The sequence below is a fragment of the Prinia subflava genome, chromosome 4, assembly GCF_021018805.1.
Source record: "Prinia subflava isolate CZ2003 ecotype Zambia chromosome 4, Cam_Psub_1.2, whole genome shotgun sequence".
Classification (NCBI taxonomy): domain Eukaryota; kingdom Metazoa; phylum Chordata; class Aves; order Passeriformes; family Cisticolidae; genus Prinia; species Prinia subflava.
Window position 1 is genome coordinate 47,202,878 of NC_086250.1, and position 15,122 is coordinate 47,217,999.

At 38.1% G+C, this 15,122-nt stretch overlaps 1 protein-coding gene across 3 annotated transcripts in view; it reads right to left on the reverse strand.

The window, feature by feature from the left end:
• Positions 1-474: 474 nt before the first annotated feature.
• Positions 475-15,122, reverse strand: part of DOCK4 (dedicator of cytokinesis 4) — a 231,122-nt gene continuing 216,474 nt past the window's right edge. For 2 of the 3 annotated variants that reach the window (XM_063396687.1, XM_063396689.1), the window contains 9 exons: positions 14,851-14,972; positions 14,472-14,592; positions 13,855-13,936; positions 13,528-13,637; positions 12,208-12,375; positions 10,072-10,144; positions 7,520-7,633; positions 6,541-6,602; positions 475-3,580 (listed from right to left, as the gene is read on the reverse strand). In XM_063396687.1, coding sequence (XP_063252757.1) covers positions 3,155-3,580; positions 6,541-6,602; positions 7,520-7,633; positions 10,072-10,144; positions 12,208-12,375; positions 13,528-13,637; positions 13,855-13,936; positions 14,472-14,592; positions 14,851-14,972 — 1,278 coding nt within the window. In that variant the 3' untranslated portion in view covers positions 475-3,154. The remainder of the gene's footprint in view (positions 3,581-6,540; positions 6,603-7,519; positions 7,634-10,071; positions 10,145-12,207; positions 12,376-13,527; positions 13,638-13,854; positions 13,937-14,471; positions 14,593-14,850; positions 14,973-15,122) is intronic. The other variant, XM_063396688.1, reaches the window with a different exon arrangement.

Consider the following 15,122-nt stretch of genomic DNA (forward strand, 5'->3'; position numbering starts at 1 on the left):
CAGGAAGAATGGTCAAGCAGGAGGGCAAGGTGCCACATTCATACAGAAGATTTTCACTTAGCTATGCCCCATTCTGTGTGAGCAGGACATAACTGCACTGACCTGAAACCTTTCCTAAGAGAGGTAACTTCAGCGTTGTGCTTCTCTCAGGACAGAGCAATTGGCCTGACACAGCATCTGACCTGGGACACGTTCACTCACACTATGGAGCTATTGTGCCATCATGAGAATCAGTCTGAACTGCATCATTTCAAAGCCAGCCAGCCAAGCTTGAGGACGTTTCTCTGGCATCCCAGAGACACCAGCATCTCAAATATGGTATTTGAATATTATGTCACCTATTACACACACACTGGCTGACATTCAAGCTATTGAGAGGTAAGAGCAACTTGTTCCGATTGGTCTTCCTGTATGAACTTCTGAATTACTCATCATCATCCAGAAAGTGGTAAAATTATATTTATGACTACTACATAAAATTCAAACAAGACCTTTATTTACATTAGGCTTTCAAGCAGTCGGTGTTGCAACATACATAACAAAATTTCATACTACATTTTTTATAGGTAATCAGGTTGAAAAACTGATCTGCAGAATCAATTTGTCAAAACTGGCTAAGCAGAAAATGTGTCAACTTGGCTTAAGAGTACTCTGCCAATTTTACAGCATTTTCTATCGTTCAGAGTATTTCTGATGTCCTGGTTATAAAAACAGAATGCTCATGCAGGTTAATTTACAGTGAACTCTCTAGCAAATTTTACATTCTTCGCTTGTGCAGAAGAGCATGTCAATACTCTCCCCACCTTGTCTTACAAAGCAATTATGGGTCCAAATAGGAAGAAAACTCAATCAGGAGATTTTTAACAGGAAAAAAAATGGATTTAGCAACACAAGGAGTCAGAATTTTCATTCTGTGGCTAACTGAATTAGAATCTCTCATTCTGTAGAAAACAAGTTGTACTGTAAAGATTAATCAAGTTCTTTTATTTCATACTAACATTATGCGGCAACCAATATGAGTGCTAGGTAAACAGAGATTTTGTGAAATGTTTTGCTGCAAAGCTGACTGGTAATGCACGCAAATGATAAAGTCATCAACTCTGCAACTCTGCTTACTGCCAGAAATAAAATCAAAAAAGGCTTCAGGAGCAAATAACACTGATTCATACTGTACTGTGCTCAAGCACTAGTCAACAAAATCTATTAAACTGCATGGGTGGAAAAAAAATCAGAGCAGCTTTTTTATCTTAGTGTGACACCTCATTTAAATTCCAGGCATTACTTCCTTATATCAGCATAAATATGTAGCCTTCTACAGGTTTCATGATGTGGTTACAGACATAAAAATGTTATAGTAGAAAGCAAGAGCTAGTTCAAGGAATTTCAGACTTTGAAATCAGCAAGATACAAAGCTAAAATTCATTTGTTCCTTTTCAAGTTATCAATACTTTCACTAAAACATAAATATTTTAACATATATTATTTTTTTGACATTCAAAATTGTAAAGTCAATATGGCAGAATTATTGTTAAAAGCACATATTTACAAATATTCTTTTTTCCATACATAAAGTATTTGGCATAATTATAACAATCTTACTGCATACACAACTGTTTGCTTCTTTTTCACATAATGGTACACTCCTTATTAAAATTTACCAATTATGTACAAAAATACTTGAACATTTATTATAGAAAACTTCTATAACTACTGTCAACAGCTTGTAACTGCTGAAGGTTTAATTGAGAGAATATAAAAAAGTGGTCACTTTCTTCCAGTTAAACTATCAACAAATCAAACACAGCTAAGATCAACATGAGCTTCCCAACAAAAGAGGGAGAATATTTTTAACAATATGATTTAAAATGCAGTTCACACATCTGTTCCCAAGCACATTTAAACAGTCAGTAAAAGAAGAGGATACAAAACATACATACAGAAGGTGCTTTTTTTCACTTCCCCTCCACATTCCTATGTCTTGGCATTAGCTTTCCAGAGCTCTTCAAATGCCAGTCACTAAAATACAACCTAAGGCCAAACACCATTCTCAACAATAAAGATGATGGTGATGAACTCAAGCTAAAAAGCAAATCAAAAGCCTGGCTCCAATGGCACATACAGATCTAAGGAACTGTTCAGAATTTTTGCTAGATTTTTACAAAATTATTAATGACCTTCACAATTAGCTTTTGAAATGTACGGATTGAAAACCAGCCATTTGTGTTTTTAAAAATAGGCTGATTTAGTGAATTGCCTTGATACTAGTCAGTACTGACTCTTGTACACAAGTAAAATGAACAATTCATTTGTACCTATTTCATACACAGATTGTATTTTACGGTGAACTTTCAAGAACAGCAGGGAGCATTCATTAGAAAATGGCTAGCTTTAAAAAAACCTCCAAAACTAAAACAGCAACAACAAAAAAATACATTAACTGGAAGAATAAAAGTAAATTGCACCTCAAAAAGAAAAAGGATGTGTCAGGTACATACACTAATGGCACAAAGCCTTATTGAGATTCACCAGAATGGGGCTGTATGTTGAACGAAATACAGGTATTTTTCCATCCTAAAAATAACATAAGCCAAGTGTGTGTTTCAAAAATTCCAAACCACATTCTTACAACAGTCCTCTGCTCTATAACTCGCATTATATCTCAGTTTTGCCACATACATTTGAAATGACCAACCTCTTCATCAGGTAAGAGAAACAACTTTCAGCCTACTTGCAGAAACATCCTAGTCTACAGACTACTTTGTTAGAAAGCGTGCATTTATCTCTAGTAGTAAAGATCCAGTCAGTATATTCTGCATTTTGTAAGAAGCATTCAGCTAACTCAGATGAAAGTTGAAGGGTTTTAGATTTTTTCAAATAAAGCTAAAGTACAAATAAAAGCATTTATCAGTATTCACCACCATGAAATTAAAAAAAAAAAAATCCTCTCATTCATGCTTCCTATAATATCTGGCAAATTAAATTAGTAATTTCATTTCAAATGTGCAACATAATATTAATAAGCATTTTGAAATTACTCAAAAGAAAAGGTGGACAAAATATTAAAGTGCCTAACTAAATGAGTTTTACCATTTTTAAAAAATATTATTTCTTAAGCAGTAAAGAATGTGTTGCAATTAAATACAGAAGCGGCGTCTCATAGCTGAGAGACCTTGCGGGGCAGAGGCCTGGGCCGGGGAGCCTGCTCAGTCCTCCTGCTGCTGTTCTCCAGGTTGTTTGGCCGTGCCAGCTGTGGCTTGGGCGGCAGTGCCGGGGGTTCTGCGGCGGGCGGGATGGAGAGGCTGTGAGGTAGAGGCACGGGGCGTTTCAGAGTCCGCTCGTACACGCTGTAAGGTGGCGGGGTTTTGCTTTCTTTTCTCACAGGCTCCTCAGAAATGCTGTAGCTTGGGACAGTCACTGCTGGTTCACTGCCTTGGCTCTCAAAGCCTGATGTTTCTGACGTGCTGCATCGGCTGAGCGAAGAGATGCCGCTGCTGTAACTCCCTGACAGCGCCGGGGAGTTGGATATGAGCCCCGAGGAATGATACTCCACTGGAGACGGTGTGAATGATTGCACAGACCCCTGCTCAAAAGAAAGAGCAGAAGAAGAATTTACCTGGCATACAGAAGGGAGAATGTTTCTATGCTCAGACTGAAAACAGTGCATGGAACTCTGAGCTTTGATAAACAGAAATGGTTGTGTCCCTGTTTAATCAAGACCTGGTAAGAAACTGATAAAAAGCTCTTTTCAATAGTGCCTGGGTACACCTTAGATAGTGGTCATGCCAGTAATTCATATAACTGGAAATAAAACTGGTTTTACATGTTATCTTACTATCATAATACCCTGGAAAAATCTGGAAGTCTTTAGAATGCACCCTTAGTTTTCCCAGCTGGAAGTGGAATGCATCACCGGGTGCAGCACATACCTGGGAGTGTCCTGCCCCCTAACGCCGAAGACCAGCCATTGCTGCTACTGCAGGCTCTCATATCACAAATTCAGTTTCCAAAGCTTTTCCTCACAGCTTTTAGTGCATTGCCGTGCAGTGAAAAGTGCATTTACATCATGGCATAATTTCTGAGTGTACCACACAACCATTGTTGGAGTGGGAGCACAAAGCAGGTATCGAGGTAAGAGCCGCGGCTGGGTGCCAGCCCCCTTCTCTGCTGTTCCTGCTCCCATTGGGGGCAGCAGCAGAATGGCATGAGATGAAAGCATCACCACCCTTCCTCTCCCCCATCTCCCAGGTGTTCCTTAGACATACAAACACAACACGCCACGCGTGTCTCAGGGACAAGGGCCATATGGAGGGCACAGGTGGCCAGAGGCTGCACCAGTAGCCTCACAGGTCAGTGAGGGACGGTGAGGGACCAGGAGCTGAGGGCCCAAGCAACAACAACAGTGCTGATGACAAATACAAGGCATGGACAATATAGACCTACCTAAAACCATTGAGCAGTTCTATTCCAGTGAAACAAGTTCAACTGAAAACTGTAAAATGTTAGCCCACACTTTCCAAGTTAAATTTTTTTGCAAAATATTTAATTATGTCTGGAGTCATCTAAGATAATACTGATTTATTTGCCTCAAGCCTTAGGCTAAAAAGGGGATGGAGAAATCAATATAAAGACAAATTTGTCACTCCTATTCTTGTTAGACTGGTTGATGCTCGGTTGTTCAGCTTGAGGTGCGAGTGTGAGCCATGCAACAAAGGATGGGTGTGGAGGAGGAGGAGAGGAGCAGGGGTGTACAGAGCTGGCTGCACTGACTTTATGCTGTTGAGACAATTTTAGTTATTCATCTAGGACTGGATCCAGAGAGCACTGAAATCAATGGAGAAAAAGGAATATTTATTTACATCAGTCGGTTTTGTACTAGGATGGTTTTCTCTGGTAGCACACTGTTAGAAGAAAGGCTAAAACCTGAACCCTATATATGGCTGTAGAAAAGTAAAGTGAGTTTTATTTAAAGCTCAACACCTGGTGAAGCACTTCAGACTTTCTCAAGAACCTGTTCAATTACTTGTTTCATGTTCCATTCCTATGTGAGGAGGCTGCAACTTCACTCCTATTCCTATAAACATCGAGGGTCAAGGTTTTCTAATAAATTATATATTTGGCTCCAATTCGAAGAACACTCAGACACTTGGATTAAGTGACCATATATAATATTTAGGACTTTTGCTTTTGTCATTCAGAACAACAGCAAAAGCCTGCATGGGTAACCACTTGGTTCTGGTAAAAGTGTAAACTACCTTTTACCAGTAGCAAGTACCAGTCTCAACACCAAAACAGTCTGGAAATTCATGGATGCTCAAACTGAGATCCAGCAGTTCTCAGAAGTATTTTGGACCAGCATTCCTCTTCTAAGCAGCAATACAGACTTTGTAAAATGCTTAAATTCTGTTCGGACCTATAGAAGTAGAGTGTTAGGACAAGCTTCAACATCCCTAAGAATCATTAGTATTGTGTCCATTCAAGATGAAAAGGAAGGGTCGCTCATCTTTGGACAAGACCATAATGTTCTAAAGAGCTTCCTAGTAAGTAATTAGGGCAAAATTACGGATTTGGGCTCACTACAGCAGAACGGTAATAGGACTGTGGGGCTAGCAGAATTGTTTTGTCATGAATTTGGACCACTGTGCAGACACAAGTGGAAATGTTACAGGCTTATGGGAAAGCAAACAGGACAATGAGTGTGGACTTGTAATTAGGGACCTCAAGGCAAAAGGAAATACTTTGGGGTGCTGTTTTCCTCCTCAGGCAATGTGAATCTCTGCAGTATTAATTAGGCATTGGGTTATTGAGGGGTTACTTTGGCAGGGCTGCATCCCTCTGTCCTTCCATCTGAGTGGCTGAAGCAGCAGTCATGCTCCTTTCTATTTGCTCTCCTTCCATGTTGTTGCCATTTGTACCTGCAGAATTATCTCTGCTTCAACAGGGTGGCAGGGGCTATCCCCAAGACCAATGTCATGCATTCTGCCAGCACCAGGGTTGCCTGGAATAAGCAGGCTGCATGTTTGTGTGCTCCAGTGCTGTGGAAAACACAGATTTCTCAGTCAAGTCTTCCAGAAAAAAGCTTGTACCAATATGTGGATACCAACAGATGCAAATATCTTGAAATAGAAATGAAACCTGCTCAGTTTAGCCTGGATCTCAAATTACTTTGGATATTTAACTGCCAGAGGAGAACCAGAGCTTATTCACAGCCTAAGCCTAATGTTTCCTACTGGCAGGTGTCAAACTACTTGCAGCTTCTTGCAACCTCCCTGGATCATCCTGCAGAGAAAAATGAGTATTAAAATGATTGAAGCAGGGAATACTCTCTAATGGACCTCTAATCTAACAGCTCTGAATAATGGAAGAATAAGATGAATGGGTTACACAACAGGTTTTCCTGGCACCTCCCCTTCTTCCACGGTGGAGACAGAATACTTTTTTTGTACAGGTATATGGTAGGAAAAAATATCCCAAATAATGTACATTAAATACATACCATCTACCCCACAACACACAAAACAATTCAGTGCAATAGGACAGTACCTTCATGGGTGATCTTCCAGCAGGAGAAGGGGAAACAGAGGCTATGTGTCTTGCTGGTGATGCTGTAAAGTTAAAAAGATGTCAATGCTTTCACTTGTAGCGTTACAATTTTCACTAAGAAATCTTTCCAAGTGAATAGAAGATCATTCAATACATAAACATTACCTCTAGTTCCCTTGGCTGATAGCTGTAAACAGTTTTAGAGATTTTGTTTATTTTGCTTTGTTCTCTGGATTATCTTGCAGTACAACCAAGTATAAAAAAACTTCTGCATCTGCCTTTTCTGACAAATTTTATATCACTGTAAATTGATTTATAATCTACCAAATGATAACAAGTTAAAAAAAGAGTCATTGTAACAACTTCTCCCTTTTTGTTCCAAAGAAATATATTATGTATTTGTAAGTCAAATAAGGAAAATAGAAAATACAGAATATATTTACATCAAACATATACACCCAAATACACTAGAAACATGCCTGGACAAACTCAGAGGCATAAGTATAATACACAAAAAGTTTACTCACTCCCTTGAGAACAATTATATTTATAGTATCACTTGAGCAGCCTTTCCTTTAAATAGACATTAATCTTCTGAAAGGCAAAATGGTTATAGTAACAGAACTCATGTACTTTCCTGATTGCTGTGCATTTTCTGGCCAGTAAGATTCTTTATGGTTAATTATAATTTCTGATTGCTAACCTCCAATTATCATAAAATCAAAAGACTAAATTGGATCATTCTTCCTCATACTAGCATGAACTGTCTGAAACTGCTCATTCATTAGTGAAGAGGCAGAGTATTGGAAATTGCAGAGAACATTAGTGAGATGAAAATACCTGCAAAGGCAGTTCTACAGCCTTTCATGTAAGAAATCAAATAATAAGTTAACCCACCCAAGAAGTTAAACATCAAACAGTGTGGAAATAATCTAAGCCCTCAAGTACTAGAGCTTTACCTGAGATGTCATTAACTCACCAGTCTGTGCAGGTCTTGGTGGTACAGGAGGAGATATAAGCTTTCCACTTTCTGATGTGTTTCTGGCTTCCTTCCCACTGTCCAGGCTCCAGCTGCTGGGGGTGGTGTTCACAGCTGGAAGAGAATGAAGAAACTGTCAGAGGCTTCCAGTTCTCTGACTTGCTTTTATCCATGAGGGTAAAACCACACAGAACGCAAGTACCTAGCGGCTCAGTAAGCATGCCTGAAAAGCTCTGCTGATCACATCTGCACCTGCAAAGCTGATGGGTGCACCTGGCCCTCAGGGCAGTTTGTGACCAGCAGTGGTGGCCAACAAGCAGCAGCAGATGCGATTGCACCCTGGTGCACTGCAAATCCAGCCACAAAGGGAGATAAGCGTGAAACCTGTTGATATAATCAGTTTAATCTTTGCACCAGACTCCTATTTAGAGGTTTCCAAGCAGAGGGGAACAGACTATTCATAAACTGTTCCCATTAACTCATTTTATCTACAGAAGGGAGTAGAGAAAGGGACTTGCCAAATTCCTATCGACCTCCCTCATAAAGCTTTCTGTGCTAACATTCTTGTGTTGCCTGCATAGACTACAAATTCAGAACTGAAAGGTGGAAGAAAGGGCACAAAATGTAGGGAGTAAAAATTAGAAGAAATTAAAAGTGTCTAACAGGAAAAATACCAAATTAAGAAATTATTATGGACTGAGAAAATTTCTGTACACTTTTATATCTCTGCCCAAGGATCTCTGCTTGATCATGTAAATTGACTAGCACCTTGACATGCATAAAAGTGGCTGTTCTCTTTGTCTGTTACCCTGATCAGATTCTATGACTTTAACTGATCCCATAAGGTCCTTGATCCCAACAGCTTCCTTGATAGAACTGGATTATCTCTGTCATCGAGAAGTCACCAATATTGAAAAGAAGGACAGGGCATTTAACATGGGCAGGAAAACTAATTGGAAAAATACAACTTAAATACAACTTTCATTACATTTTCTAAAAAAAAAAAAAAAAAAAAAAAAAAAAAAAAAAAAAAAAAAAGTTGAAAATAACCACTTCAAACCTTCCCATTCGTCTCCGAAATACACCACCAAAAAAACAACCCTCACCTTAAAAGCCTCAAACCTCTTGCCCTGCCATGACCTTTCCTTCTTGTTTACTTGTTTCAACTGTGTGTAGAGAATCACATGCAAAGACCCTGTGTTTATTTACAAAGATGAAACAAAAAAGCAAAGTATTGCTGCTAATTGATGGCATCAATTATCACTATGGTAGCAATTCTGAGAGCTCTCTACACACCAGATTTAATACAATAAGTAGAGTAAAAAACCACTGGTCTAATATCTAAGACAATATTGTTACAATATAATTACACTTAAGTTAACCCTGGGATCAATGAACAGAATAATCTATTTTCTAGAGAATCATTTTGCTTCTTTATTGCCAAAATATGCAACATAGTATTTGCTTTTTATTGTAAACTGTCACCCAACAGCATGGCTTTGCCCTCATCCTAAAAATCACCTAGCACCGGACTTAGGTGCTTCAAATGCCTGAATCTCTTGACAAGCACAAGCCAATTTTTTTTCTTTTAAGCCATCCAAGCAGTCAGGTTTTTGGACTGCTAAAGCCTTCAGGAGAGAATACTTAATTTTAACAATTCTGTGATGTACTTGGGTGCATAGGCCAGTGAAAAAGTTTTGATATTTCCATGTTAAATTATTTCATGTGTTTTTCAGCCCTGTGAAAAAATTCCACCATTCTTATGTTTTCATAAAAAAGTAAACACAAGAATACCGAAAAAACCTAGCTCTTATTAGGGAAAAACTGATTCTTGGTCAGTTCTTATTACAGCATTTTATTAAAATAGTTCGTTCTATACACTTATTTTACTGTATCCTTTATTCAGCATTCCACAAAGGTACCATAATGAAATGATGGAGCATATTATAGATGGGAGGCACATAATGAAATCATGGCAAACAATTACTATGCCAATAATATTGGCATAACATGTGTAAAATTATAAGAGGCAGTATTTTTTTCTACAGAAATGCATGTATTTCTCATTTACTCTAATTAAAAACAAAATCCTCAAAATGCAAGAAACCACAAATTCGTGTTTTCAATCCAAGTGCAAGCAGAAGCACACCGAGTTATATTTGGTAAACAGGACTTGCAGGTACCAAACTTCAGGACCCTGTCCATCTCTTTATCTTCCCTGTGCCACGTTCTCCAGAAGTTGCCTTTTCCCTTCATATGTCTCTCTTAAGAAGTAAAAAGGACAGGTCTCACAGGCAGCTTGATGAAACCTGCTGCTCCATCACCCCCTCCTGCAAACTTCTGGGCCTTATTTGAGTGCAAAAAGTCAGTTCTTCCCTTTTTGGCAAAGTGTTTTGACACTTAGATTTGTCACCGTAATTTATTTAGTTGGTTAGAATGTTTTGACACTTGGAGATGACAGTATGCACACATAAGAACATTCTACAGGAACAAGGTGGAGTAATTAAATTTTCATTCTCCCAAGATTGGCATGTTGTAGCATTTCCCCTTACCTTTGTCAGAGCCGGGTAGATTGGAATCACTCCGTGGCAAAGCACCATCTCCAATATGATTAAATAGCATCCTCTGTAAATTGAGAACAGCATGGTTTACACACAGTTGTTGTATTTCAGTAGCCTTTAAGAAAACAAATATATTTTTGTTATAATCCCCCCTTACCCCCAGGTCTGCTTAGGAGGTAGAGTGATCAACATCACATAAGAACATAAACAGTTTAATAAAAATATATGTATAAAGATAGGGAGTAGACTCTGAAAACTCTACACATGGAAATTGGAGGGAGGATTATTATGTACTGAGTTCTGACAGTTTCCAGCACCTTAAAAAACATAATAAAGCTCATTCCTAAAGAGATATCTTAATAGATTACTTAAAAATAGAAGGATAGATGCAATAATTTCATTGCAGAATCAGGAGCTGAACAAAATAATATTCAAATTATGGCTATTACCTAAGAAAAGTATTGTGTATTGCTTTTCAAACCCTGACTTTTTGATAGCAGTCTCCTTACTTGTCTTGTGGATAAGAGCTGACCCAAAAAGCATGTTTGTCTTTCACTTTCTTAAAATCCATTTTGTTTATGAACCATAGTAAATGTATGAAAAAAATTAGAATTCTACCATTTATTTCCTTTGCAGCATTCAAATAATCCATGGGTCACTAGTTTGTCTAGAAAACATATGTGAACAGCATCCAGTTAATCCTACAAGCAATTCAGATGTACTTTCCAGAGGAAATGGGAACAGATAAATATGGGGGGGGTTAGGTTTTTTTCTTTAAAAGCAAGATGATCTATGAAATCCAAATAAAATCCTATTACTGTGTCTCTTTCAGAGCACAGCAGGCTGGTGAGGCACTACACTGTGGTTCCACAAGATGGCAAACCCAGCTGCAAAGTGATCATCATTGCTCTAATATGTTGCAGCTTCATGTTACAACGTGAGAAACAAATACTTAAGCCAAATTCACTTTAAATCTCAGAGACAAAATGCTTTTGGTAGACTTTGAGCTACAGTAGGTGTGCTGTATGTCATGTGAGAGTCATTCTGGGTCAGGTAATATCTGTTTATATGTTCTCTGATGTGACAGAAAGTGTGACATGTTCCTGCCTGGTCTGGATTGAGTGTTCACTGCCTGGTGAGTCTGCAGTGCACTGGGATGTGATAGACAAGTGTTGAAGTCCGATTTCTGTTACAAAGGTAAAGAGCAACGGCTGAAAAAGCAACTGAACTTGGAGGAGATAAAGACAAAAAAGCCAAATGAAATACAGAAAAACAAAGACATATTAAAAAGAATGAGATATAAAACCATATGGAAGAACAAGAGCGATCACAGGATGTATAATGACACGCAAATAAAAACCCCAAAAATATGACATTCAAAAAGCTTCAATAGGAAGAATAACAGCGCAAAAACTAAGGAGTTTTGTTGACCAGTCAATGACAGCAGGCATTCTTCTTCAAAGTATGGGAAGAACTGGAGAGACACTGTACAACCATTCAGCCAGAGATCACAAAGCAAGCACAAATGGATGTTGACTAAAAACAGCTGTACATAACCTTGAGCATCAATCTCAATGAGGAAGTGGATGAAGTACTGCTGTGGTCTTGTTCTGTGAAGTCCATCAAACTTCCTTAAATAAGGTGGCTATGGCCTGAAAGACTTGAAGTTCAGGAATTTGCCTGTGTATCTCATCTCTCCCAGTTGAAACACTAACGTGAAAATTGCTTTCATCAAGCTGTAACAAAGTAATTCATAAATGGGTGGTCCTTTCCTCTCAGTGTGAAGCTCCAACCAACACTGTTGAAGTGGTGTTAGAACAAAAGCAGAAAGGACAAGGAACAGTTTGAGCAGCTAAATTTAAATGAGAGTTGCAGGTATCTCTAAGATATCTCCTTACAACTGTCCTGAGAGATTCTTTTCCCCTTCTTTATCAGAAGTCAGAGAATCAAGATTTTGTTTCTGATCACAGTCCATTTTTACTGCTGAGGAAACAGCAGAGAAAGAAATTTCACCTTTCCCCAGGAAGATATATCCTCATTTATGGTTATAAGGGCAGAAAGAAACCGTCAGACCTTCTCATCTTTGAAATACACTTCACTGTATGAGCAAGGTAATTTTCTACTTACCCTCTCATGGGACACTGAGGGTAGAGACAGATTGGGAGACTTTGCTGCTGGGCGAGTCTCAGAGAGAGCGGAGACTGGGCCTACGAGCTCCTCAGCCTCCCTTATGCAATCTCGGATAGAGTGGGGCATAGAAGTCGCATTCCACTTGGCAAAGCAAGAGTTTGTAGTCTGGGAGCAAAAATGGCATAATTTTTCTTTGCGGCAAACTGTAAAACCGCTTTATTTAAAGAGCATCTCCTGATCTTTCCCGTCTGTTGTTTTGGCTCCACTACCACTGACAAAGTGCCCAGTAGATCTACTGCTCTAAGTAGTTCCCAAGAGCTGTCCTTAAGTCTGACTAAGCCTCAGTATTACTTCTTAAGCCCTCAGGTAATAGCATGGTGACTTAAACAGAAAAGAGATTAAAAACTAAATCAAGAGCCAATTCAATAACTGAAGAAACAAGGGATAAGAAAAGAACTAATGAGAAACCAATAAATAATTTCTAAAATAAAGAATCCTGGATCTGGTTTTTATCAGCGGTAAAACTTCTGGTAGACATCAGAGTGTTGAAAGGAAAGCCTTTAACACTATATGTATGTTTTCATCTTTCTCAGCTTCAGCAAGAGGTGCTTTGTGTAATGGCAGGGATTAAAACAGCAGCTGTATTAAAGAAAAGCAGTTTAGGAATATAGGTCCATTAAGAAGAAAAGATGAAATAAGGATTCAGTATTGGCCAGCTTACCAAGTTTATGTTGAATTTCAGAATACTCAAAAAATACACATTTCACACAGACTGTGTAACAGTATTTTAAGGCAAGAACACAATACGTTCTTTTCTCTGGAGTAACAAAATGTCTATCATTCTTTTCTGAAACTACTTTGGAAAATAGGAATTGCCACATGGAATGGGTTATTATCTCACAGTGGCTAAGATTAGCTTTCTCAGAAGAAACGAAGTGGAGTTCAACAAGGACAACTGCCATGATAAGAGTTTGTTTTCATTATTTGTCTTCTTCCCTAGATTGAACAAATGCTTGCTGTTCCTCACAAGCAGGCTTTGTCATCTGGTAAGTATCTGCATCTCTCTCACTTCAGCAAGTAAACGTAAAGAAACATACCTACACCGAAAGAAATCAAGCAGAAATGTGATCAAGCACTATGTATTCTATTCACATCTCTTACATCTAAGATATTTTAGAGTATTTGCTTATAAAAACATTAAAAACCCCTTGAAAATTTACACCAGTGAACAGACATCGAATCTGCTCAAAGTTCAACATGCGCCTTGATTGTCTTCTTAGCTATTTGTGCCCTGAGGACTCCCAACAAACCTCTTACCTGAGAAGTTTCCAAAGGAATAGGGTAGATGGCACTGCAGGGCCTCTCTCTGGGAGACAGGCAAGAGTTTTCTCGGGAATGCTTATGTTTGTCAGACAACAGAGGGGAAGCTAGAAGATAAATGTGTCTAGTGAATAAATCCATGCAGTGAAACTCAGACATTTCAATTCTATACTTATGACAAAAAACCCCTCTGTCTCTAATAATTCAGATTCCTCAAGTAATTGGCTAAATGTGATGTCCGACCAGTGACATCATGCAGAAATTCAGTTGTGTAATGTATCAAGAGTCATTTAATATGGTTTACCACAGCAGATGAGCACTGACCTCTGGCACTGGATGGAGCAGAACTGGTCACGTTAGGTGAAGCAGAATGAGTGGAACTCAGGCTTGAGGTAGATGGACTAGGCTGTGTATAGAAGAGATGTTGTTATTACCACATCACATTTACTGGTTTGGAAAACAAAAATTTATAGCACAATTTTCACTAGAACAAAGAACTTTTAACTTCTTAAGAGTCGTTTATCAGTAAATAATAGCAAATCAGTATAAAGAGCATTAATCTAACTACACAAAGATGTAGCAAAATACTAAATAAATAAAAATGTAATTAATACAGTAAAATAATTATATCACAATGTAATCACATTAGATGATCACAACTGGACAGAAAAATCTATGCAAGGTCAGATGACTTTGCATCATAGTCTATTGCTACTTATTACATTTGTAAAAAATTAATGCTCTAATTTAAACAAGAGAAAACAGTTATATAAAGTTATTTCTAAGTGAATGAATTTAACATCTCATTTAAAATTTTGGTTTTTAAAAGAAATATCAGCAATAGTTATGAGATTTCTGAATGAAATAATAGAAGCATTAATTTAGTAAATAGCCTTGTAAGAAAGATTTTGTACGGTTTGAAACATGACAATAAATTATACCTGCATGTTAAAAACTTCATCTGAGCTTTCTGACTGCCCAGTGATGTTGCTGACTTCAGCAGAAGCTTGAGATGACAGTGATGAGGATGAATACCGATTGACAGCTGGGTAACTCAAGGGGCTGTTATAAGAATAATTAAATATAAAATGGTTAACTCTAATTGTCAATTGTTAATTTCTCGCACAAGAACAGCATATATTTATTAATCTTTATTTGGGAGAAGGGAGGAGAGAGAGAGAAAAGAGAGACAATACATATACCAGCTACTCAAGGCTGAATGCAGCCAGACCATACAAGAAAACATGCATGTAACTAGAAGTATTCATGGGCCATCTACCATGGGTAGCAAAAATATGTCATTACTAGCATTTAACTTGCCTGCGTCGTGGTATTACCCTGGCAGCATCAGGGCTCATGGAAATAGGTATGGAATTCCGGCATACACGAGGACTTCCATTTGGGAAATGAACAGGGCTAGCTTGTACACAGGCAGAAAATTCCTGGTGAGTTATTAAGAGAAGATTCATTAAAATTAACATAATATCATAAGCATATCTACAGATATATAGATAACGACATATAAATCTAGTTAGCATTTTGGATCAACTTCATCATTAATAAGAAAAATATTTTAACTTTTCACTAATTAT